This window comes from Esox lucius, chromosome 23, assembly GCF_011004845.1.
Source record: "Esox lucius isolate fEsoLuc1 chromosome 23, fEsoLuc1.pri, whole genome shotgun sequence".
Lineage (NCBI taxonomy): Eukaryota > Metazoa > Chordata > Actinopteri > Esociformes > Esocidae > Esox > Esox lucius.
The window spans coordinates 11,572,217-11,600,090 of NC_047591.1; the positions used below are offsets into that span (position 1 = coordinate 11,572,217).

Below are 27,874 nucleotides of genomic sequence, written 5' to 3' on the forward strand. Positions count from 1 at the left end.
TATGTAGCAGCACATGTTATGGGGTTTTATTATGTGTAGGGTATGTGCAAAAGGGGCAAACAAAAAGCTAGAATAACTGCGGGCATGTTCGGTTGCATAACACATACAAATTTACAGGAAAATGTAAGCAAAAATAATGGGATGGATTTTCACACTATTCATTTACAAAATATAATAAACTTTGTATAAAAAATTTATATATATATTCAATATATATCTTCAGTTGAAGATATTTCCCATTTTTTTCTTTCTTAAAAAAAAAAGAACAGTCCTCAACTATCAATATCTCCCTATATAATGTTTTTGCATTTTACTGGAATGATGCATTTTCCTTTTACATTCACGCATTGCACTGTTGCAGTGTCCATTGAGTGTCCAGTCACTGAGGTAGTATTTTGTTTGGTAGTCCTTGTAAGAAAAACAGAAAGGAACAAACATTCAGCTATGTGCTCGGTCGAGCTAGCTGATGAGGAGCAGTCCTGTTGATATCATATGGCAGTTCATAGATACTACTGGCACTCTGTTCCGACTGCGAATTATAATCCTTTGACTGGATGCTGTTCTTGTCTTCCTCACGTTCTGAGTCTGTTTCCAGGGCTGTATAGGGGTTTTCATGTAGCATCATGCCATTGTGAAGGGCCAATGGCGCTGGTCCGAACCCGGGGTGCAGTTCCTGTTGAGGCCTCCAGGGGGCTTTCCCAAATGTTCCTGAGGGACAGAAGAGAGGGAGATACAAGGTTATGTCTGATGCATTTCCATATTAGTTGTCACGTGAGTAAATGTACATTTACTAAATGAACTTCGGCCATACCATTTATAGTATAACAAGTGATTAAATAGTGCCAGAGCTAGACAAGAAACCAAAAAAAGGTTTCTGAAAGCAGAATGAAGTCGGCATTGGCATTCGGTAGCAATGGAGAGTGGTCATTCAGTGGTCACTCAGTGGTCATTCCAGATGAGTCCACTTTGTGTGAATGAAGATTAGAATGTGCAGTTCCAAGTTTAGGGACACTGAGAATAACCTTGTGTGCCCCGACCAGTCATCCTGTAAAAACCCCTGCATCCCTCCGTTCTAATCCTCCCCTTTAACAGGAGAGGACCACACAACTGAGACCTGCTCTGTGTGTGTGTGTGTTTGTGTGTGTCAGTGAGAGTGGGCCCTTGCCAGAGAAGAAAAAGTGAGACAAAGTAGTTAGCCACCTTGCTTTCGAAGCTGTCTACCTAATCCATGTGATCCTTCATTCACTGAATGAGAGAATCACCATGTTAGGACATACACACGTTTGGCTCTGATGGTTTCTAACAAAGATGGGCCAACCATCCAGCAGTTGTTCTGAGGGCCCCTCTCCAAGCCCCACCCCAATCACACCACTACAGGACAAGACCTTGACAAGTCTTGGTGTTATTCAGGGCCGGATTAAATGCCTCAACCCCCAGCAGCACTCCAGATCAAGTTTGATGTGTTTTATGCAGTAGCCTAAACGGCAGTTATGGTACTTGGTGGGGGGCATTTAAGTGCCACGATCCACAGCAGAGACCAGCTGCTTTCTACCACCTTTTTAATGGGATACAATGAGACCTATTATTCTGAAATGTGAGTTGTTAGAGGTCTCTGATAACAATGTCCTCTGTATATTTCTGTTTAAATGCCAGTGTTACCCAAACCTCTACTCAAATATTGTGTAGCTCTTTTATTTTTTTTTCAGGTAGACAGTTTATAAATTGCTTGCTGGGCCAAGGAACTGTGGATGAATATCGATAAATCAAATGGAACAGTCGATGAAAAACTCTGCTATCAATCAATCAATCAGCATACAGGATCCAAATAACCTGTTTCATATGATAATGTAATTATTATTTTGGTTTACAGGATTGGAAAGTGATGACATTGATAGAAAGAGATCAAATTCAACTGCCCTCAATTATTAGATTATTAGAAAATAGTAAATATCCTCACACCTTGTTAACACAAGTGTTTCTACATTTCACTGGTACAAACAGGCCTATACATTTACTGGTTTATGCAGAACAGAATATCCAAAATTCATAGTGATTTCCCATCATCAGAAACAGACATTCATTCACAATGTTAAACAGACTGGCTAGCAAGCTACTGAGAATCTGTAAAAGCTAGCACCACCACGATATGAAAAGCTCATCTTCAAAAGGGGGTACATAATTTGAGAAATGCAGTTTCCATTAGGCTGTAGTCTTTACAAAGCAAAAGAAAGCAAGAAAGATATTGTCAACCTGGCTATCCTGCATTGTTGTGGCCCACAGGAACACTGTTGAGTCCAATGGCTCTATTGAACAAGTACAATCATATCTACCCGCCACTAGTGGGATCGAGCAATTGGTGAAACACAAATACCAGAACATTTGCTACAAAATATGACAAAACAGATCAGACAGCGGGCTCAATCAACCAATAATGTCAATGGTTTAACTCTCCCGAAGTGAACTTTCAAATATACTGCTGTGGTGCATAATTATGTTTGAAAGACCTCAATTATCTAGGAAGAGTGAAAAAACAGGATTTTACTTTTAAGAATCATACACAGATTGAGGATAACAGTGTCACAGAAGGACGGTCATCGTTTTAAGTATATTTTTGTCTTTTAATGACTGTTTTTGTTGGGTTTAGTCTGGCTAAGTTCATTCTAGTTAGGTGCTGTCCCGCTACCTGGCAGGCTACTTATATCATTTCTTTGAACTGCAGAATTCTCAGCACTTGCGCCTGTGAAGTGTGGGAATATTTATTTTTTCCCAGGGCAATCTGTGACAGCTTTGTGATAATTGGTCTGTTGGACAGAGTATTTTGGTTCACCTTTGCTAGGCAATCATCAATCAGTGCCAGGTCATGAGTCCTTCACCTCTGCCACGCAATCAGCAATTTATTTCAGCACTTAGTCTCCCATCATTCCCCAGTGGCAGCTGTTCGTGGCAGTCTTGTCAAGCGGTGGCGCTATCTCTCAAAACGGACGCAATACAATTTCTTAGGGCGCCCGAAATGTGCTTGATTTGATCCCAACCCCGCCGAGAAACATATCCAGACATACCCATGAAGGTGCTGGAGGAAGACAGCCTGGTCTCTTGAGGTCGGCCATATCTGCTCTCCTCTCCCTCGTCCGTGGAGGGGGCGCCATCACCCTGTAGATGTGGCAGGCCGTGACAGCTGGCGCTGCTGGGCATCCGCATAAGCACACCGGGGCTCCCGTGGTCGAGGGGATCCTGGAGGGCCCCGCCACACGGATAATAGTCCCTCCTCTTGGAGCTGGTAAGGCTGCCGTAGGAGTTTATGCAGACGGATGGCTGGTCCACAGCACAGCCTTTTTAGGGAGGAGAGTGGTTGGCCGGAGATTAGAAGTCGACTTCAAATCCTTATAGGTTCATACCGTCAAATTCATGGTAGCGCTTGTGTTTTTTTGAGATAATTGTTTCCCCCTTACTTGTGTAAGTATCGGAGGGTTCCCCGGTGTACATGCCCCTCATGAGGAGAGAGCCGATGGGACCTTGGTAATGGCAGAGCAGGGGATCTATGGCCGCCTCCATGTCTGCTTCACTTCCTGTGTCCAGTTGACACAAACCTGTATAACACGATCCATTAGCAATGTTTGGTACTTCCCCCAAATTACCCCCCCACCCCAATTAAATTCTGAAAAATGCTCAAAGCTCTGTTGAAGCATTGCAATTGCATTATTAAAAAAAAAGTCCCCATGGATTTCCAAGGAAAGAACTGCTCTCCTACCATTCAAGTCTTTAGACTGCATGTAGAATCCACTCAAGGAGGAAGTCATGAACTGGTGGTTGCCGCTACTGCTCTCAGAGGGGACATAGCCATCTTGCCTGTCGGCAAGCGTGCCCTGGGACGACAGGTAGCTGGGGATGTCCGCAGGCAGGTTAGTCTCGTCTGCGGGGAAACAACCGGGGCAATTTTTTTTTAGACATTCGTCACAGAAAAACACGCGTCATGAAATGGTCGGCCAAACTATTTGAAAGCATTCCGAGAAAGGTGGCTTTTTTTTGCAACATGCCATTACGTTTTCCCCAAACACGACGCCATTCAGACCAATCCGGTGCCTACAGGAACAAAATCTCACCGGTGTTGGTGACACTGCAGTCCTCGTTGCGCCGGCGTGTATGGTAGATGATGACCACCCAGACCAGCGAGGTGCCCACCACGCAGCACACCACCGCGATAATGACAATCCCCACCGTGGTCCAGCCGTCCTCATCGACGCCCCCCGACACGCCGACCCCAGCGCCCCCCAGCCCGGAGTCGCAGTTGGGATTCGGCAGCACAGCCAGGCGCACATTGCCCCTCTCGGTGCCCAGCATGTTGGACATCTCGCACGTGTACGTCCCCGCGTCGCCCTCCGCGGCATCCACAATGATGAGCAGCTGGTTGGCCGCTGCGAAGAAGTGGCGCTCGGTGACCAACAGGGGGCTGTCGTCTTTGGTCCAGTTGAGCCTGGGAGGGGGGCTGCCGCCGGCGATGCACTGGAGGACCGCCGTCTCCCCTTTGACCACGGTGCGGTCCATGAGAGGGCGCAGGAAGGAAGGAGTTTCTGCAGGGATAGGGGGGCCCACAGGGAGGGGGGAGGGGGGGGAGAGATGGTCAGTTGCCTTACAGCCATGCTATGCCTAATTCATCTGTCCATTTTGTGGGGAGAACTAGCAGAACGCGCAACGTCCGTGTCAAAAAAGCGCAAGCGCCCCCATACAAATGTAAAGAGCTTCGACAGCCGGTAAAAACGGACAGCGCTCACCTAGCACGGTTAGCGTGGCATTGGCCGATATGGCTCCGGCCGTGTTCTGGGCGGTGCAGCTGTACACGCCGATGTCCTCCGTCTTCACATCCACAATAAAGAACACGTCATCCTCAGGCATCACGTGCATACGCCGCTCCCGGGCAGCCGGAAAGTCAGTGCCGCCGTCTTTCTGCCAGGCGATCTGCGGAGACGGGTGACCCACAGCAGCACACTCGAGTCTGGCCGTGGCGCCCGCCCGGATGCTTAGGTCCATGGGCATCTTGGTGAAGGATGGAAGCACTGAAGGAACAAAACAAACGGATGTGGACATTTGATATCAACGCTACAACATTTAGCAATACAGAGTCCTAACATCTTTGTAAGCCACTTCCAGTTGATATTTGCAGTTCCGATTGATCATAGTGAGAGTACTGACCATGACCAAAGTCTTGAAGTGATACAAAGTTAAACAGTTCCCCTACTTACTGTTGACGATGAGCTTCGCTTTGGTGGAGTAGGAGGAGCCAAAGTGGTTGGAGATGACACACTGGTACTTCCCCTCGCTGGTGAACGCGACGCTGCGTAAACGCAGCGTGGTGGTGTACTCGGTGACCTCGGTTTCGCTGCCTTGCGCTCCCCCCTGGGCTCTGACGTGTGCCTGGTTGTGGATCTCCGCATCGTTCAGGACCTCGTTGTCCTTCTTCCAGGCGAAGGTCATGGGGGAGTCACTGGAACTGGCTGCCGAGCACACGAAGGTGACATTGGTGCCCTTGATGGCTGACTGGGTCTCAGGCTGCACAGTGATCTGAGGTTTGGGGAAATCGTCTGCATGAAAGAAGAGGAGAAACACATTCATTAGAGCTAAACTCAAATTGACATTCACTTTTGGCTAACGCGTTTTTATTTAACCTAGACAGCTGACAACCAGGTTTTAATTTGGAAATTACACAACATTATACGCACCAACATTGAAGGTACCTGTCTAGGAAAATGCTAAACGCTCTGAAAGCAAAGCACCTCAAGAGTAGTAATTACTAAAAGAAACTGGTCCCAGAAATTCCTCAACAATTATTTATTTTCTCCCTGGTCTCTCACAGTGCCGGGCCAAGCTGTTAACTCATTGAGTTTCCATATGGTTCCATTACAATGCTGGCTCCATTAGGGTGTCCATGAGTTGGGAGGAAAATACAGAACAATCTGTGTCAGTTCATAAATGGAAAACCTGTCACAGCTAAATGGCTGTTTTTAACAAGGGCTACAGTAAGGGGTTTAGGTGTGTGCGTGTGCGCCTCCATTCACATGCATGTGTGTGAACGTGTGTGTGAATGCACTCCTGCACGTGTGTGCGCGCGCGCCTCTGCGTTAATACAAGCTGTTTTTGTGTCACACTCACCACACACAAAGTCCTCCTGGCTGACTGTGAACACGCTCTTGCCCTTCAACATCTGGGGATGGGCACAGCTGGCGTTCACACAGGGCAGGAAGGCCTGCTCCGCCACCCACAGCGGCAGCCACTTGAGTTGGCAGTCACACAGCAGACTGGTTGTGTTCAGGTGCCTGAGAAGGGAGAAGGTGCTGCGTTACGGCCAGGAATCACAGGAGACCTGCGACTCTGCAACATGATGCTTGAGCTACTTTACACTGGTCAATTCATATTTACATATGGGGATTGAGTAATGTCTTCTAGGAAATATTCTTGCAATTGATGTGAAGGTAGTTCTGGTATAATGTTAATATCTCCAGAGATACTTACAGTTCTTCGAGCTTCTTCATCTGAATGAAGGCGTTTCCTTGGACTGACATGATGGCATTGTTACTCAAATCTCTGAGGACGGGGAAAGAGAAGAGAATGGATGGATCAGAACCACGGGAATGTGCAGACAGAAAGAGGGCCAACTATTCCCTCTGTTGAGGCCTATCTGGGGACCTGGAGGCTGCTAACACTTCAATAATCACAGAGAGAAGGTCTGGGCTTCAGAACAATAAAAATCTGGGCAGCACTGTGCTTTGTTAATCAAGAGGGGCCTGACTTCAGCTCCTTTGAGCTCAGACATGACTGGGAAAAAAGCTAATTAGAAATGTAGTGCAGCTGTTTCACAGATATACACAAACACAGGCATATACACAGACTCCTAAATGGGCATGTGGAAACAAGCAGATAGCCACGCAAGCATTGCTCGTCATACAGTGAGTGATCAATAGTCTCTCCCCATATATGGAAATACTGAATAAGAGACAGCTTGGTTGTGGTTCTCACAAACTGGGTTTGTATTTCCTGGTAATGAATCCCCCCCCCCTTATCAGTTCACAGCTTTAAGACAGATGAGAGACACGTGAGGATATCGATTTGAAGGTCAACTCACAGGTGCTCGAGTGTGTCCAGGCCAGAGAAAGACTTCTTGGTCACCGAGCGGATTTGATTTCCTTGGAGGAACCTGAGAATGAGATATGCAAGTTTTTATTGAAATACAGTCGTTCGTACATTATGAACACCATCCCATCCTTCCAATTCTGTTAGTCCAATTCATGGTTGGTTCTAGTAATCAACCGAAGACAAAGCCAAGCGATGCTCAGCAGAGTCATCAACAATGTGGGAAGTAGGAAATGGGAAATGTTTCGGTCATGAGACTTCTGTTTTTGGACTTTAACAAGGCTACTCTATTGCAAAAGAGCAGATTCTCATCAAACCAGAAAATACGAAACCTATTTACAAAAAATGTATTTTACACCCATTTCTACTTCAGGTTAAAAGCCACGGTAAACGTCAAGCCAACTCACAGTTTTCTTAGTTTGTCCAGAGCAGAAAATGGTCCATTCATGTCTTCAATGGTCCAGGAGATCTCGTTGTTTTGCAGATCCCTATTTTGAGAGAAACAAAGCAAAACCACATTGTAAAACTCCACACCCAGAAAACAACTGCACTGGTATACTTCATAAAACATGGCGAGGCTTCGCGTTTCGTGTGAAGAGGGAGAAGTAAAAGGCTTTAAATTTGTATTCAAAGTGGTCCCATCATTGCAGGAAGTTTCTCACTGGCTTTTGGAGGCTTTTTCAAATGTTTGCTATGTATTTTCATGTCTCACAGAAAGATGCTTCACATGCAACACATAAAACAGGGAGGAACTCAAACCACACATTGGTGCTACTTCCTGTTAAAAAAAACTATTTGTAATTGATTTTATGGCTTGGGTCAAATGTTTTTAAGACAATATCAAAGGATATTTAAGTCTGAAATCTCTTAACCTTACTGAATGTCATGTGCACGCAGCATGTCTGCTAGAGGTAATTGCTGGATGTCTTTGCCCTTTCCCCCCTCTCCTACTCAGTCTTTTTAAATGCTTCCAAACAGCAGTTTCCTCCTTGGCATGCCTGGTTACAAATGATTGGGGTAGATGAGTGGGTTGTGGAGAGGAGATGGGGGGTAAAACCCCCCAGGCCATCCGTGCTCCCCTTCCACCTACCAACACACCTGCCCTCTGTTGACCCTTTCACGCACGGTTAACATTTGGTTCCATTTAAGAGCGGGACCAGGGGAAATGTTATGGGGGGGGGATGGAGCAGTGGACTCAGCCGCACCATGTTGGCCTGTTTAGGACTGAGCTGTGCTGGACCTAGTTTTTATATGTGGGGAGAAACCACAGGCAGTATGTTAATCTATTTCACAGAGCAAAAACAAACAGGGCAGAACATTTCCACTCACGCCTCAATGAGCGAGTAGTGGGACAGTGAGAAGTTAGCTAGTTACTAATGCACTACTGCAAGTCACTTAGGGCTTATTTTATGGTGTACTGAAGTCCCTTAGAGTATGTAAACAAAACAACACGTCTAATAAAATAACGGTGTTCATTTAATGAAAAGGGGCATTTAGATTTTAGATTTTATTTTGTAAGCTATTTACCTAAACAACCCTGATTGACTGGTAGGATTGTTTAACTCCCACCCCTTTCTCTATCAAGGAGTCACTGGTCTATTACCATCTGAGTATTTGTGACGTCAAAGTAGGCCAAAAATTCCATTCAACCATAAACAGGCCTGAAATCAGCATCATCACACTTTTCAAGTAATGTAAGCAATTTGACGGTAAGTTTTACATGTTTATAATACTAATAATAACGTAATAAGCCATTTCTTTGTTACATTCACTGCTAAAGTAGACAACCTTGGACCTCTAATGTACTGTATAGTTCATGTACACAAATTCTGTGATTCCCACAAATGGTAGCCCTCAAGAGCTGGGCAGGCAAAAAAGGATATCCCAGAAGGGAAGTTGACAGCTGCTGTGTTATGGAACAACAAACTATAACAATTGTGCTGATGACTGTTATAACCATGTTTTTCCGGAGTTTTTAATATGATCCTAGAGGCATCTCACAACAAAAACCGGGAGTCTCAGAAACAGGGTTAGGATATTAACTATGGCTAATGCATTCACCATTATTAGGATGTTGAAAATCATATTATCATACTTTAGCACCCTGACAATTATAAAGCTTTCATTTCTGAAAAATACACTGAACAACAATATAATGACAACATGTGACATTTTAAAATTGTACCATGTAAAGGAAATCTGCCAATTGAAAAGGTCATCAAGAGAAATTTGTTCACACTATATTTAAGAAATGTGGCATTATAAGCACATGGAATAATTCTGGAATGTTTCATTACTGCTCAATTATCATGGGACCAATAGCTTATAAATATAATAAATAATATTTGTTCAGTGTAATTTCACAGAAATCAAATCAATTGAGTTTAGTCAGCCTTTTTCAAACTTACAGCATCTGTAGGTGGGAGAGTCCTCGGAAGGCTCCGTCCGCGATGAAGCTCACGCGATTGTTCCCGATGTGGAGCTCATCGAGCAGACTCAGGCCCACAAAGCTGGACTCTTCCAAACGTGCCAAGTGGTTGGACGACAGATCCCTGTCAGGCGGAGAGAAGCAACATTAGCATCATACACCTGAAACACCCAGGGCAAATGAAAAAATAAAAAGAACAGTTGGCATAAGATCACTAGGAACTTTCACCAAATCTAACAGTCTATGAATTACCAACTTTGTAAATGACCATTATGGCCACTGATAAAAAGTTGCCATGGAGTTATGTTGATCTGTAACTTAAAATTCCTTTACAAAAACGTTTTGGAAATTAGTCAACACTATTTAAAAAGTGAAATTTGATCTTGCCCAGCTGCTCTTAGTTGTTTTAAATTATTAAAAAAATACCTGTTATATAAAAAAAAACGAAACAAAAAAATAAATAACATAATGCTGAAACAGTTAAGGCAGAGAAACTCACCGACAAACAAACACACATTATACAAACCCATTTTCCAACCCTGCCCCCACGCACATTTTTATTTTTTTACCTTTGTCCTAGAAACCCTCATAAGCAAACATCAGACAAAATAAACAAAACAAAAAGAAGACTTATCAAAGACTGGGCATAACAATCTCTTAAAACTGCCAAAAACGGTTGCGCCAAGTCACTGCAGACAGTGTGAGGAAGGGGCAGGAAGTAGGGCGAGAAAAGAGAGAGGTGTCGGGAGTTCACGAGTGAGTCGTGAGGGAGCACAGAGAAGTTGGGAGGGACCGAGGGACCGAGAGGGGGGGGGCGGTGAATAGAAGGGTCACTTACAGCTCGCTGAGTTTCTGGCAGAACTCCCAGGCGTCTGTCGGTATCCGACTGATGGCCGTTGTGGCCCAGGTGAAGCAGCTGCAGAGTCAGCAGGCCGTTAGAGCCAAGCCTTTACTCACCTCCGTCAGGTTGTTTGTAGTCAAGCTGCCTGCAGGACAAATGGACACACACAGGGGTGAGTCATCAGCTGAGGACGTTGCAGGGCTTCGGGTAGGCTCATGAAGAAGGTCTGGCAACAGACTTGCTCCACCATTGCCAGTCACATTAACCCAGACAGACATGAGCTCTGTACGTTGTGTATCAACTCATGAGTTCAGCAGAGCAAGTTATAATGGACACATCCATTAAATCCATTATATCTATTCAGAGAAATGTCACACCAGTGGTTTGATGTCAGCTCTTTGGCAGTGCTGGATTCTGCACATTCAGTCTCTCAATTCACATATTCATACTTAGGCAGTCATTTATTCACAAATATTTTCATATTTGTAAGTAATTTAAAACATTTGGCAGATTTTATTTTGGTATACACTATAGTGTTGTGCTATAAGTGCCTGAGTGCCTTTATTCCAATAAAAAGTTAAAATGAAGAGATCTTCTGTCACAAAGCCAAAATCGTGGTTCCTTCCATTATGGTCCAGGTCAGGAGGGGCAGCTAAGCATCCCCAAATCATCCCACTACCACCACCATGATTGAGTGTTTGGATGAGGTTCTCACTGTGGAATGCAGTGTGTGGTTTAAACCCAGGACACAACAGGACCCATGTCATCCAAAACATTCACTGGAGTTTGCAACAACAAAAAAAGATCCTAAAATCACTTGGATTATTGTCAATACTGCGGGGGAAAAATGGTCTAATCAACGATGAGTCAAAAGTGGATGACCAAGGCCCGTTACGTCTGGCACAAACCACACATCGCATTCCGCAGTAAGAACCATACCAGTAACTAATGGCGGTGGTGTTGGTGGTGGGAACTGGAAGACCGGCCCTGACTCCTCCACACGAATGAGATATTGATCAACCACTCTAGGAAGCTTCTGGCCCCATTTCATCGCAGCTGAAGGTGGCGTTAGTGAACGTAAGGGTGCAAATTCATATGAAGACGATGAAGAGAAAAGGGCCAAATCTTTATTACTTGACTACACTACATACACGCGTTACTGAATTGTGCGTTACCGAATTGTGCGTTACCGAATTGTGCGTTACCGAATGTGCAACAGACAACAGTAGTCGAGCGGTTACTTACAGAACTTCCATGTTGCTGAGGCCCCAGAAGGCTCCGTCCATCAGGCGGCTGATTCCGTTCCTCTGCATCTTCAGAGAGCGCAGCGCATGCAGACCGTGGAACGTCAGGCCTTCGACCCGGCGAACCCGGTTCCTGTTTAGCTCCCTGTAGGTTTGGACCACAAAACAGGCCGTAAGAGACGCGCAACGCCAAATACGTGGTGAGGGGTTAAGACAACAAGAACTAAAGACAACGCGAGGACTGGGGTCACGACGCATTTGTCAGGACGTTTCCAGAAGTCAGAGGAACATTACGGGCTATTGATAATGTGATCTGTGATTAGTTATGGAACGCTACAAAAACATTGCCTTGGAAAGAGTGCTGGTCAATTCCCGCAGTGCTGGAAGTGCAATGATCACTTACAGGTGCTGGAGGTTGGGGAGCTGGAAGATCTTGACAGGCAGGGTGGAGAGGCGGTTGCGGTTGAGCCGGAGTACCTGCAGGGTACTTGACAGGTTGACAAAACAGTTCGTCTCCAGGGTGGAAATGCGATTGTTGTTCATGATGCTGGAGGGGAAAACAGTCGAAAACATACAATGATCATACGATCAATAACAAAGAAAGGAAATACCACCAAAATGCATATTCTACAGTATTTTGGGGCTTTAGTTTAATCACAGAGTAAGGGGAATTGTTCAAATCAAGGGACTCACAGGTTTTTGAGAGGCAGTGCAGGGAAGGAGTCAGCCTTGATATCCACTAGGTTGTTATTGCTGAGGTCAAGCGTATCCAGGCCTTGCAGGGGCCTCAACTGCTCCAGGGAGATCTTTGCAATCCTATTGTTTGTTCTGAAAGTACAGATGGAGCAGCTCCGGTGAACGATAGAAAACCTGGTGTATTTTAATAACGCAGGTGATCAGTCTAATATTTCCAGATACACAAATACCCGGAGGTCAATAAACGTGCAGAATAAAAACAATAATGAAAACCTCCCTGAGCGTTCTCTTCACCCTCACAATCCCATCCTAGCAGCACCCCCACCCCACCCCCATTCTCATTACTGTCATGTTAATATTCATAAAACATTATGATTAGATTTCATCCTGAACCATGAAAAAGGACACTTTCATGGTTAGGCAAAGGAGAGAATGGTGGATGGGGAGGGAGGGGCACTAGCAGGGCTGACCAATGTCACTTCTGATCGCAAGGTCGAAACTGCCATTTGGTTTACTGCTGTGTTATTTTGTTTATAAGGTAATTACTAACAAGGTATTTAAAAAAAATAACCTGCCAATTACTTGGCTGATGAATACCATTCCCTCAGTGAAAACATGCCCCGGCAGAGGACGGCAATTTCCTGAGCTGCACGCCTCCTAAATTGCAGTGCAGGGACTGCTTGGTTATAAACAGTGGCTGTACAGTACCCTCTTTGTGTGTGCAGCTCGCCGGGTAGAGAAAGAGAGAGCGAGGGAAAAGGAGAGTGAGAAAGAGAGAGAGCGAGCGAGGGAAAAGGAGAGTCAGAAAGAGAGCGAGCGAGGGAAAAGGAGAGTCAGAAAGAGAGAGAGGGAGGGAAAGAGAGGGAGGGAAAAGAGCAGGAATTCCCTCTAATAGACTAGAGTGTGTAGGTCCTGTGTCAGTATTAACTGCGAGGCTAACATAGCGGCCAACAAAAAAAAGATTTCAGTTTTACGTTCTTTATAAATCATGTTGAAACTTTGAAATATTTTTTCCAATATTCACAAGGTGAAAATCTTCTCTATACTGTGCATGCAATAAACACATCAACAGACAGTCCTTTTGATGAATGGTTGGTCACTAACATGGTCAAGAAGCACTGGTCCATGTGAAAACAACGAATACCCTTAAAAGGATGCCAATGAGAAAATAAATTAAACATACACATTGAAGCAGCACTAGTCTCAAGAACCAGACTCAGAGTCCCACACTGGCTCAGCTTTGCTGTACGTCTGGCCAGAGCGAGACTAAAACCGCACTGAAGATACAATCAAGCGAGAAATGGGAGCGCGCAGTGGCAAAATAGCTTCCGAGTCCCTCATAAAGCCTCATAACGTAGGGATCTTTGACTTGGACCAAGCAGTCATTTTCCACACATTTCCCTTTTTTTTCGGTCATCCATACCTCCCTTATGACTGGGCTCCCCACGTAGAGCCAGCAACACCCCTTGGCAGCCATGCCACCAAAACATACAGACTGAAACAGACGAGGGTGTCTGTCAGTCAGTCCGACCTCAAAGGCGGTACCAGTATAGATGGATAGAGGCCAGGAGAGGAGAGGCTGATGAGATGGCTGGGGAACGTAGGGGTAGAACCTGCCACAGCATGTCCCTCTGCCTAGCCTCTGGCAAGGCCACAACTCAACCCTTGCTTCTATGCCAACTGTAAGAGAGAGGCGTCTGAGAGCGGCGGTAGAGGACGGTTTCTGGGAGGCTGAAACCCAATCCCCTTTTTTCCTTCAACACTCACTGCCTAAAAATGTTTTTTTTATTTACGGTAGTAAAATAAAATACGGTTTAAGCAACAGCTACGAGGCCTTAAGAGGCACAGTGCTGCACGCCACTCTCCCCAGTGGGAAGCGTACAAGTCAGCCTTTTGTGTGCAGATTTGCAAAGGGCTTTCCACGCACCGTAGCCTCTTGGTCCCAAACAAAAGGGGCACACACCACCTGAGTCTCGGTTTTCATGTTCCCCCGACTGGTCGCTGATAGAAAAGGAGAAGAGGGGCTGGCAAGAAGAAAGAAAAACCTGTATTTCCAGTTCTCTGAAATAAAAAAAAGAGAAAAGCGGGGACCCAAACTTCAATATAACGGTTCTGTAGGAAAGCAACTGTCAGCACTGGCCTCTCAATCCATGTCCCTCTACAGAAGAGCGCTGACCATGGAGCCTCTCAGGTGGATTTGGGTGTGATGTGATAAAAATGATACGATAATAAGGCCCTGGTCTTTGTACCACAACACCCTCCCCAATGTAAACACCTAGTTGGGATGAGCAGTGGAGCTCATCTTAAACCAACAAACTGACAGCAGCCAACTCCACGACCAAACCTCATATTTGAATGCAGCTTACAGTATATTTATGTACAGTATGTTTAAATGCAAATCCAAAATGATTTGGAGTTAAAAGTAATTTTTTGTCAGCTCACATCCATATATCCACTGTAGTTGCGAATAATAAGGGCCTTAACCACCAACCCTCATAATAAAAAATAATTGAATCACATATCTCCATTGTAATTGCTGGAAATTGGCTATTCAAGCAAGAGAAGTGTTCAAGTAGCCTATCGGACATATTCTCTCACCGATCTGAGATCTTTGATTGGACGGTCAACCCCATAATGTTGTATATGACCCAGTCGTATACCAGATCGGATCTCAGTTAACTGGATTTCTGACCAATCAATTAAACCCTATTATAATATGGAATTGAGGAAAAACGTAAGACATTTGGGGTAAAGTTTTTTCAGAAATTAAGTTATTGAAATTATAATATTAAAAATTGTCACTGGGATCCAGTGGTCTCAGCCACTCTGTTTGGGGCACTGCTCTTACAGACGATGGCTGCCAGTGTAGAAACAAACATTTGGTTTTGAACGAAAATCCTACATATTTAAAGAGAATTCGTTTTTTTCTGGTTAAAATGTTTTGAACATGACAAAGGACAGTTTGCAGATCTGGTTTAGTACAGAGGCAAAGACTCTGATCTCCACTTGGTCGTAAGATCAGTTTCTGGCGAAGTCAAAGCACTGCGCACATGCACGTTGTCCCAATAACTCTTGTTAACGCGAATAAGCCCAAAAACTGCTTCTTTTTTTTTGTCCAGAGATCTAATAAGAACCTTTGAAAGGCAATCCACAATGGTGTTTACTGAAGAGTTCCAAGAGCCTATCTGTTGATCTCCTACCCTCCCGGGCCAACTCTGCAGACAAACAAGTGGGTCATTGTTCATTTTAACTATCCACACTTTAAATTTGTTCTTCCAATTTTCTTGCAAATAAGGTTATTATGCATCATTATGTTAATAGTTTCTGAGCTTGCCAGACTGTCAGTCAGGTTTATGTTTAAGCTTCTCACACATTAAAGTATTTGTTCTGAGGAATTTATAATGTGTATCAAACTGATTATTCATGAAGTTAGGCAGGTAGCATATGCATGTCGCCTAACTAAGAAATGTCAAGCCTTTGGCTACAGAAGCCAACTTAATAAATATATTAATAGAAGGCATGTAATCTAAATGAATGGCCAATAGCTAAAATGATCTGCCAGATTTGTGATTAACTCTTGTAACTTTTCTGACTGATATTATACCATTAGTCAAATGTCTTAAACATTTGACTAATTGCATTAAATAAATGATCTAGTAAATAAAACAATAACCCACTTTGGCAGTTTTCGAGCAAATATACTCCACGTTTTTGTACATTGTTGCCATATTTGGAATTCGGTTTATCGGAATTATTAGACAGCAAGACGACAGCATGAGTTGATCACAAACATCTGCCACTGCAACTAAAATGTTTATTTTTAACATTAAAAAAAAAAAAAAAATCCACATAAATTATGGCTAAACAGCAAGAGCAGCTGTCAAACAGACAAACACAAGTAATCTCCCCGAAAGGCACCAATACCCTACTCTACTAATAAAAAGGAATCAACAACGAAGCCATCCTAATCCCCCAACCCATTTTCCCCCCAATTTAGTACAGTCAGATTTTTCCTTACATTTGTAAATGCTGGACATTTTCTTCTCCTAGCATTTCTCTGGCCTGGGAGGCGAGTAAGGGGGGGGGGAAGGCTCTGGGGTATAGAATGCCACTTATTCAAACAGCCTAGCAGACATAGCGGCAGCTCTCATCAACTTCCTTGACCCCACAGCCCAAAGTAAAAACAAACAGCCATAACCCTGCAGCTGGTAGTAATTGAGTCGTGATCATCTTAATTAATTGAACAATTTCCCAGGAATTCCTGTTGGGGGGAGGGGGGGGGGGGCTTTGACTCATATGCTATGAAATCCTTTCCAACTTTGGTGGGCTCTACCAATAACCTTGTGATTTCAAGATTAGGTGTTTCGAGAAGATGGTTAGAAGGAATCTCTTTGTATATAATATCTATATCAGTTGGAATGGAAATGGAAAAATTCTTTATATTCTATTTATTGTCGAAAAATGATTTGTTAGAGAGTTTATTGTTGATTAGGATGCCCATCAGGATGAAGATTGGCCTCAGTATTTTGCCGGGATCCAAATAAACAAACGTTGACCCTGTTGTTGTTGTTGTTGTGACTGTTGTCATGGTTACCTTTCATTCAAATTTCTTCACATTTACAACAATAAGTTAAGGGCATGCCATTTTTAAATAATTACCTTGCATTATGGTAATTTTCCTGTTATGTTGAATAAAAGGTTGGCAAGAACATCCTTGAACACTAAGTTTAGGTATTCTAAAATGGCTTGCTGCAAGCCTTTCCCCTAAACCAACATGGCACAATTAGCCCCACGCTGAGTGCAACCAGCTGAGCATATAATCATATCCGGTAACAGCATAAAAATCTATTCCTTACAGTCGAGGAATGTCAATCATTCCACAGAGGTATGGTGTCTGCAAATTTGTAATTTCTCCTAGACAACCAGGTGATCATAACCAATTACTGACCTTAATTAAATCAAGTCCCCACACAGTCCTCTTTGGAATAAGTTAAACATTTATGCTTTACAGTGTGTAACCTCCATTTATTGTAATATAGTTATAAATCCCTATTTTCATTGAATGTTTCTCGAAAGGTACGGAGGGACACGACAACTATTCACTCATTTACACTATACAAAATACTCCAATGCAAATTGGTACATATTGAGAATAGAAAATGCTGGGTAGATTTGAAGATAAAGCGACTCAAACATGTTTTCATTACAGCCCATTATAGACAGACCTTGGGTCTTGGCCAAAGTTTGGTCCCATCACATTTTCAGATATGCTTGAGTAACTTGCTAAACAACTTATTGAAAGTTGTTTTCAGTTGTTTTCTATGTGATATATTTTTTTAAACAGCTGCGTGTACCAGCTCATGGTTTGGACAATGAAATATGCTCCAGCCCTGGTATAAACAATGTTCAAACCACAGAAAACTCTCTCATTGGAAAAGCATGGATACAGTGTCATCTGACCCCATTTACTGCACCTCATCTGCACTTTCGATGAGTGTGGCTGACTCTGGTGCTCTTTGGCGGATTGCGGGTGAAGCACCGCTCAGTTTCACGCAGCACGCCACTGTTGGCATGACATATGTTCATAAATGTTAATCACATGGAAATAGCGGCTGTTAAGCTACCGCACCCACAACCGAAACACAATAAGGGCCTTGGACTGGCAGCTTGAGGAATGAGTAAAATCATTCTGCGGGGAGACAGCTCTACTGCCTATACAGTAAGTAAAAAATAAAAATAAAAGTTATATAATTACATGAAAGGACACATAGTTGGACTTCTAATTACTTTGTTCAGATAACGGAGTCCTTATGAGACCGATTACATTCACAATATTAAACATGACCTTCTGGACGCACCGATGTGTCAAGTCAATCTTTGTCTTTTAGGGGCAATAAATGTAGTCCTGGATTGAAAGGAGAGGATTATTTGTTTTCGGCCATCCAGTGGTGGATGTGCAGTGGCCTAGATAGTTTCCCTGTTCCTGACTGTGTCCACTGGCGGGAAATTAAAGCGCAGACTTTGTTGCTGGCAATGACTTTCAGATATAAAGAAAAGCTAGCAAAAAGTTGGCGGAATGCTAGAGTTGGCACGTTTTCATTTAAAAAATGTATTAAAGCCCTGTAGTCCAACCGCAACTTGACAATGTACAGTAACAATGCTGTGATGTGCTAACTGTGCTATTAGCAAATTTGGGTCAGATGCTGGCGTATTATTTAATATGGCATTGGATGCGATGTGTGCCTGAGCCTCCCCAGCAGCCCTGCTTCTCATTACAGGCGCCACAGTCAAAAAAAAAGTAATCTGATGGCTTCTCAAAACTCTGTTCTTTTTCCAATAGGAAATACCACATGCACACACACACACACACACACACACACACACACACACACTCCATCAATGTGTTGCCACTAACAAAAAGAAAGAGAAAAGTGATTTCAAATTTAAATCTAACCCAAGTCATTTGAGCAGCTGAGTAGACACTAAGCAATGCAAATTGGAATGCTTTACTGGCAGACAAACAGAAAAAGACATGTGCACAGATCTAGCTACCTACATATTTATAGCCTATATTTTGCGATTTTGTGTTTTAAAAGCTGTGTAAAATAACTTAGCAATGCAAGTCACCGCTTTAGAATTGCAATTTATTAACGGCATTCATTACGGTTTCTAAAATATAAAATTCTGAGACATTAAAATAGTGTTATTCCTTTAAGACATCAATCTTAATGCTACAGTAGGGAAATGTGTGCACTGTTTAATACTGAACGTTAGCTTTTGCAGTTAAATAAGTTCAGTGAGTGGACTGATGGGTGCTTCCTTTCGTTCAGGACAGCTTGGGGGTGCTAAAACTAAAACGTAGCCTACGGCTTGAGTGCTGGAGGAGTTGGAACTCGTCACATGCAGGAGTGTTGTGGTGCTTAAATGAACACAAGCTTAAACAGCCCCAAAATTTTCTAATTCTTTTGAGACTCATTTACAAAAGTGTAATGGAACACTGCGTCCGGTCAGGTTTGCTGACCTTAACAATGTTTTCACTGGCCGCAGCTGATCATAGTTACGGTCAAACCAACGGTCAACGTAAAGCACAACAACAACAACAACTCTCTTCTAAACTACAAGCTCTTAAATACATTTGAAATCAGACCCACCGGATTTCAAACATACCCTGGTGAACAGCTTTAGTTTCAGATAATACCACCAACTGCACCTGCAGGCTGTAGGCTATGCGCCCAATAGTCTGGAGACAAATTGACTAATAGCAATGTCTGAATGCCCCATGGCTGTTGGCTTCCTTTTCTGGTGTTGCTGCTTGTCAAGTTCAGGCTTGATGAGGAATAGGCCTCTGGGGTTTAGATTAATGCACGCTTGTGGGAATTTTTGTTATAATTCTGTGGGACACATGTTGTGCCTGGGGAAAGTTGAAAATGAAGGCCTTTGAAATACTGACATTGATTGGACTATTCATTTGTGTAAAAATCAGACAAAAGACTCAGGAAAGAAATACTCATATCACAGAGCAAGCAGTAAAGCTTCATGACACCAATGTTTGCTTTGTAGTAGCTACAGGTGAAACATCATGGACTATTAACAGAGACCTGGGTGTGACCAAAATGCCTTAAATATGTCAACTTATGCATCTTATGTCTGCTCTTGGATACATTGTCAAATATATGTCAACAATATTCCTACAAAGGACCCTTCTGTGGATGGAATATCATGAGAATCCATGAGTCTTTGAAAGACATTTCAACAGGCTCCACAGTGTCTTGAAGCTCACAGCATGGCAGCACACAAATGGCACTCAGATTTTTTTTTTGTGTGGCTATTTCTATTGGCTATAGTCTAATCCATGCCGGCCAGGAAAATCCCTTCACGCGAGGCTGAAAACCAAATTGTCAATACCTAGCCACCTTGGCATATTATAAAAGCCAAGTGAAAGTTACGAACACTAGATTATAACCCCAATACTCATGTACGAAAAGAAAAAAGAACAAGAACTACATTTTATAACTTAAGCCTAATAAAGCAATTATTATCACCAAGTTTGGAAGGCTGCAGATTGCTTTCATCCAATCCATGATCTATAACCTAACTCACTAACCCCAACCATACCAGTTTCACACGCAAGCCGCTCCACCAGCGGAAAGGAATATTAGAGAAGTCGGTATGCACTTCCTGTGTTTAAAATGAATTCATACTTACAGAATGAGGGTGGTGATGGTTGCTGCATAAGGGCCAAAATCAGGTACTGCCTCCAATTCATTGTTGTTTAGCTTTCTGTAAACACACAAGCATTAAGGTTGTTGGTCACATGTGGCATGTAGGGCTGGTGGAGGGAGGGTGTCTGGGACAGACGTTGTTTACTCTAGGAAGTAGAGAACACAGAATACTTACATCTCACTTAGGTGCCGCAGTTTCGTAAACAAAGTGCTGTCAAGCGACTGCAATTTGTTATGGCTCAGGTCCCTGTAAAAAAAAAAAAAAAAAAAAAAAGAAAGACGTTTGTTAGAGGAAAGTTACACCACAAGAAGGGCATTTCACTACACAACCAATTGTATGCTGGCCTCTGTTTTTAAACAGCAGAAATAACTTGTCTGAGTGAGCCTAGCCTATACAGATCCAAGTAAATTAATGTTGGAAAGCAAGTCATTTCCAAAACAAACGACTGTATACAAAAAATAAGAACACTAACCAGTCTAGGCCAAGTACTAGCACAGAACAATCTTTTGAAAACACTAAGAGAAACTCCATGCCAGATAAACTTGCAAATCCAATCTACTGGCGAATCACTGAGCCAACACAGACAACCTTATAAGTTATGAAGGGGCACAATTTTAATATATATATTTTTAAGAGGGGGTTAAATATGAGAAAGGCCGGGGATGAGAATGCCTGGCAAGCCAGGCCTGGAGTGTTATAAAGCTGTAGAGTTATTAACGCTGCACGATCAACATTGTGGTGCCAGACACCACCACCCCCCCCCCCCCCATCTGGAATCCATCAAGGGGAGCAGAGGGGAGGGAGCGGGGAAAAGCTAACAACTGGTAATCTATTCACAATGCTGGGAAAGCGAGAGGGCCGCCTTTGATTTCCAAGCCGAAACACTCCTTTTGCATTTTTCTAGCTCCGTGCCTGGTGTTGTTCTTCAGCCAATCATTTTCAACTCTTCAATGAGAGTTTTACTTCTCTCTCCAAAACCTTTTTTCCTTTTCCAACATTCAGCTCTGTTTTTGTTCCACTACTCATGGCAATGTGGGAGAGGTGGCAGACAGGCGGCCAGGGTTTCTGATTCTTTGACTTCCACCTAAAATGCCGGGACCAGAAGTGGACTAGATATAATCATCACAACACTTACAGCCTTGAATGTGCAAACTGTGTTTCCCTAAGCCCAAGAAACACAGATTCCTTATCGGTCATCTACATTTTCAACTTTATATCTTAACCAGGCTACTTTTCAAATGTTTAATATACTAACCAGAAACATCATGTGATCCCTCTCCCACTAGAATTAACTATATCAATCTTCTAATAGTCCATCTATTAGACACATCAGGCAGTCACAAAGCAAACAATGGCTGGGAAACACTGGTGGAGTGGAATATTCCTTCAATTCTTTTGTAAACATTACATTTTAGAAGTAAAACAAGATTTTGGACAAATTCAGGAATGACCTTCCCGCTTCTGTTCAGTTTGCTTCAGTTGTCATAATACGTTTAGAAAAGACAGAAGCGAAGACACAGTGAATACACTCCTGGTTTGACAGTCTGCTCTGTCCTACCTCCTGGTATCTGTGTAATCACTGTGGCTGCATTCAAATTTCTTAACAATGAGGAAGAGCGCATCATGTTCCTTTATCCTCTCTATGAGTCAATTTGTACATTCCATGTAAAGTACATGGTAGCAAGACTTAATCCACTAATTTGATGCCCATTCATTCATTTTCTTTTGTATATTTCAAATAGCCAGCCACAGTCATTATATAGGCTTTTCAATGGGCTTGGACAAAAAAGTAATGTATGTTTTCCCACCACACCCATGTTGTGCAGTCATGTTTTGATATTAAATTAATTTACATAAAATCTTACTACACAAACTAGTCAAGACTACTATTCCATTCTATATTTGTATCTTGACGTACAACCCCATTTCCAAAAAAGTTGGGACGCTGCATAAAATGCTAATGTTAACAGAATGCAATCATGTGCAAATAATTTATCCTTATTTAATAGAGAAATAATACAAAAAAATTTTTTTTTATATACATGCCCATTTTGAACTTGATGCCAGCAATACCGTATGTGTCGGAAAAGTTGGGACAGGGGCATGTTAACCACTGTGTTACATCATATCTTCTTATAACAACACTGTAAGCGTTTGTGAACGGAGGAGACCAATTGCTGTAGTTTTTAATGTGGAAAGTTTTCCCATTCTTGTTTGATACAGGATTTCAGCTGCTCCACAGTTCAGGGTCTCCTTTGTTGTATTCGTCATTTCATAATATGCCAAATGTTTTCAATGGGTGACAGGTCTGGACTGCAGGCAGGGGAGTTTAGCACTCGGACTCTTTTACTCTGGAACCATGGTGCTGTAACACGTGCAGAATTTGATTTGGCATTGTCCTGCTGAAATAAGCAAGGGATTTCTCTGGATTCTCTGGATCTTTTAATGACATTACGTACCGTAGATGATGAGAACCCCTAACTCTCTGCAATTTTGTTTGGTGATACATTATTCTTGGATTGTGTCACTATTTGCCCATGCAGTCTTTCGCAGAGTGGTGAACGCCTCTCCATCCTCACTTTTCTGACAGATTCATCCTCCTCTGGAATGATCGATTTACACCCAGTCATGTTACTGACCTGTTGCCAGTTGACCTAATTAGTTGTGAGATATTCCATATAGATATCATATCATTTTATCATTACACAACGTTTCCAGTCTTGGTGCCTCTGTCCCAGCTTTTTTGTATTACTGGCATCAAATTAAAAAAGTGGGCATATATTTTTCAAGAAACAAAACATTTCTCGGCCCAATTTATTTATAAAGCCCTTTTTACATCAGCAGTTGTCACCAAGTGCTTTTAAACAACACCCAGCCTGAAACCCCAAGTGGGCATGCATTTTCCAAGAAACAATAATATTTCTGTGTTTCAACATTTGATATGTTGTCTTGATATTATTTTCTATTGAATATAGGGTTTAAATGATTTGCACATCATTGCATTCTATACTTTACATGTTACAAAGCATCCCAACTTTTTTGGAAACGGGGTTGTATATTGTTAGTAAGGCCAATTCCAAGAGAGGTTTACACCAGAAGAGAACAACTCATTTTCAATTAAGTCTGTTAGGTAAACGTGATAAAGAATGAAATATGTTCATAGTACATTTCAAACGGATTTCAAACGGATTCAATGTACAAGAGAACAAAAATATAGCTAGTTTGGCTACCATTTCCAAACAGGGTGGTCCTAGCTGGCTACCTTTCCTATTTGGATGGCTACCACATGTACTTGGGGAAAACACTGTTATCCATGTCTTAAGAGTGAGTGAAACCAAGCTATCCATCCTCTGAATGATGAGATAAGATACACATGTTGGTTCTTTGATGTTGTTCTTAAGGCACTTTGACTAATACCGATTCCCAAGGACAAATTGTAAAGTAACTGATTTCTTAACTGACAAATGGCATTCCCTTGCCACACCAGATAAACCTAGTGTTACAATCCAGGACACTTTTTTTTATTTCTTTCAAGTGCCATATAAAAAAAATCTGCAAATAAAAAGACCAGGATTTGTATTTTCACATGTTGACATTTGAAATATATAAAATCATAATTAAGAAATGATTTATCAACGTTGGCCTCTTTGTTAAATGTCTGCCGTACCCATGCAACCGTTAAGACTTTCCACTGTTTCATATGTAACTGCTACCCAAAACTTGCTGTCATATGAAGCTTCAAAAACTAAAAAATGTCTTGCACTAATTTATGAATGTTGAAAACTTTAAACAAAATATTGAAAATACACCGAATTTGATTGCGGAAAATGTGGACATGATATATTCTATGGGCATCTCTGCTAATTAAAAGTTATGATTCTATTAGTAGACATTACCAACTAAGTGGATGTGAAAATGTATTCAAAATGTTGCCCTCTGCTGGTCATTTGCAACATGTTTTATGATACAAGTGAATGGAGGGATGTGATAGGTTACATTTCACACTATGCCAAATTCTCTGTAAATCTCAGTTCTGTAAATCTCACTTTGAGATTAAAATAGCAAACAAATAATTTTTCCAAATGACAATAGAATGGATTGTTATAAATTGCAAAAATGTTGGTTTTTGTCCTTGTTGCAATGGAATCAAGCAATGGCTTGATATCACACTTGAACAGGGATTCTACAACAGAAAACAAAGCCTGTGGATGAAATGATGGGCTGCAACTCAGAGCAATGTTGAGTGAGTCTTCTCAAATTCTACTACTGGCTACAGACCAGATTAAACACCAAAAACCTGTTCAAAGTGAACAATAATAACTACTAACTATGAACTCTTTAATGCCTATATTTTAATTGGAAAACATCTCTCCCTAACTCATTCACGTTGAGATATGTTAAGCTCAAACCAAATGCCTCCTTCTTTCCTTCCTTCCCCCAACCTTGATTCCCTCCTTTTCTTTCACAGAAAGTATGTAAGAACTAATCCAACAACAGCTTCTTAATCGGTACCATTGGTGGCTCTGGAGTTGCTAATTCAGCAGAAATAATGGGGTGCTGGAAAACAAAGGGCCAAGTGGTTTAAGACGTGCTGGAGAGCCACTCGTAAATTAGCATGCCGGAGAATTTTCCCCCCATGTGGAACTTATTTTCTCCTTTTTTCTTTTTTGGAAGGGCTGCCTTGGTTACATGACTGCCTGTTGTTGTTTTTTTCTGGTAACATGACCCAGCAAACCAAAAATGGTTCTGTAAAGGTTCCCAAAACATTTTCTAGGTTGCATTAAATTATCTCTTGAGACAAGAAACAGTTGTCACAATATTAATACAATGCTTGTATAAAACATATGGCTGATGTTGCATAAACAGTGCCAGAATGTTAATCTTAGATTTTACAGCAGGAGTACATTCTACCAACACAGCTGCAATTTCATTATTTAATGGGAATATTTAGGGAATGTTCTGTGACGATTGTTACAGCAGTTCTTCACAACATTGTAGTGAATGTTAGGAAATCATTCCAAGGCTTTTCTTCCTGGAAAAACATCATTTGAAAGTTATCCTCCTAAAGTTATATACAAACACTTAGGATATGTTATGGGAATGTTCGTGGTTGGTAGGCAAAATGTTCAGAGCAGGCAGTATACCATCAATTGCCATAAAATCATTTTAGCAGGTGACAAACCTTGCTTTGTTGTGATTAATGAACTATAAAACACAGGATAGGCTACATCAACATGACGCAGTCTAAATGGAACATATGCTTATTCAATTGCTTTAAGCAACTATTTGAGGCATTGGAATAGATTGGCCCTTGAGTGCCTGTTTGACGTTGTGCCTTTTTCTAAATAGACTTGAGGACTGAAGAAATCGAGTTCTCTGAAAATGTAAAGACCCAGCGTTACCATCACTTAAATGTCACCAGTGAAGAGGAAACAATTGTTGTTCGGAGACATTCAACAGCTTGTTCCACCTAGAGCCTCTTGTAGGGTAAACTGGCATCCTGCATTCTTACCATGATAACTTTCTGAATTAACCACCGAGCAAACTCTTGGATTTATCAAGCTGTCAAAACACAATTAAATTAATTGTTGTTTATGATGACATTGCAGGCCTTTTGATCATAGAAACTGGGAAAGCTACAAAATCCTGAACACCATTAAAAAAAATCAAGCTCTCCTTTAACAAACCCAGTAAAGCTGGCAAATATTATCCTTCACTGCACAAACAACAAATTCAGAAGCAAACATTACAACTGACTAGCCTACTGAGGATGTCTTTTTGGGCCTACTGACTGATTAGAATAATGGTAACAAAAAGCACAACCCCAGGCTGTAGGTAAGCCAAATAATCATTATCTAGTGAAGAAAGACTGACAATGTGACAATTGATGTGCAAAGGACAGTATGGTTATTTATTCTGAAACGACCTGCTTTAGTATTCAGAAGATAGGGCTCCCCTGCTGTTCCTGAACAGTATCCACCACATGTCGTCCTATAGGTATTCACACGGAATAATTTAAAGCGGTGTGAAACATTGCAAAACGTTTGATTTAAACTATTAATGTACATCCCCCTTTCCTTTTTTATACCTTAAAAAATGATGGTGTGATAAAAAAACAGGTTCGGGACGTGCCATAATATCAATTCATTATTCAGAATGAATAAACCACAAAAAAAAAAATTCTATAGAAACAAGTTATGAACAAATAAATTGCGAACGAAACCAATGTTTTTTTTAGTACATATATTGCGGAAAGTGAGTACTCAGTTCTGGCCCTCGCACCTTGGATATGAAGAGGCCTGTCGTGCGTCATTGCGAAATACTTTCTAAACAAACAGAAAGTCTGTTTTTGGGAATAAATAAAGTAATTATATAGGACTGTTGTTAACTATGAAAGAACGGGATCTTTATTTACAAACTGTTTTGTTATTTTCAGATTGCCATGCGGCAACAATGTAACCAATCGTGAAATTCTTTACAAAAACAGGCTATTTTAAATGATTCCATCAATACATACACCTTATAGCTGTGAAACACCAAAACTATTACACTATAAATAATTGTAATACACAGGTGTGAAAATCGCTGATGATATCTATGGACAATCAAGATAAGATTGCAAGTCAAAGAAAGCTCACACGACTTACAACTGTACGGTCCATTCGGGAAGACTTTCGGGAATTCCACGCCTTTTCAACCGACTGCAGTCCAAAAGGTCTCCAAAACATGTGCATGGAGACGGACACGTCCTTGTGTTTTCATCATATCCAAATATAAGTTCAATTCGGAAAAACAATAGGAAAACCACCGCATACCTCACAGAGCTGAGAGGCTGCATAGAGGCGGTCATTTTGCCACACTAGTTCTCCCAAGTTTTAGAGTAAAGCGCGAGGAAATCCGAACAAGGAAAAATTCCAATTAGGCAAACGTTTTAGCCCTACGGTTTAGTTAAGATTTTATTTGAGCTTAGATCCAATTCATCGACCGTATTCCTTTAAAACAAATAAAATATAAAAGATTTGTACTGGACCCAAACTTTTCCATATCTTCGTAAAACTTCCTGTCTGTAGCCTACTTTTCGTTTTGAACTCGATGCAGAAGTCTACTCTCAAGAATCCCTACAACGCGCCTCTATTGGATGTTGAACTAATGCGCAGCACCCTATACCAAAGGTATGCGGGGGCAGCTACAGGGAAATATGGGAAACGTAGTCCAGACTTTTGCGGGGATTAAAGGGGAATGCCATTTTTTAAAACTTCATCATTGTAGGACTCAGTGGGCCAAAAACTGACAACTGGAATCATGGAAGTTAAACTTTAG

The 27,874-nt window shown here is 42.0% G+C and overlaps 1 protein-coding gene across 1 annotated transcript; it reads right to left on the minus strand.

The window, feature by feature from the left end:
* Positions 1 to 27,691, minus strand: lrig3 (leucine-rich repeats and immunoglobulin-like domains 3). The gene is given in 19 exon segments (XM_034290243.1): positions 1 to 708; positions 3,060 to 3,329; positions 3,450 to 3,587; positions 3,749 to 3,910; positions 4,101 to 4,568; positions 4,770 to 5,051; positions 5,238 to 5,576; positions 6,145 to 6,308; positions 6,505 to 6,576; positions 7,115 to 7,186; positions 7,530 to 7,610; positions 9,531 to 9,674; positions 10,389 to 10,532; positions 11,637 to 11,780; positions 12,039 to 12,182; positions 12,329 to 12,463; positions 20,537 to 20,611; positions 20,729 to 20,800; positions 27,202 to 27,691. Coding segments are annotated over 19 exon segments (3,375 nt in total). The 5' UTR covers positions 27,405 to 27,691; the 3' UTR covers positions 1 to 442.
* Positions 27,692 to 27,874: the final 183 nt, after the last annotated feature.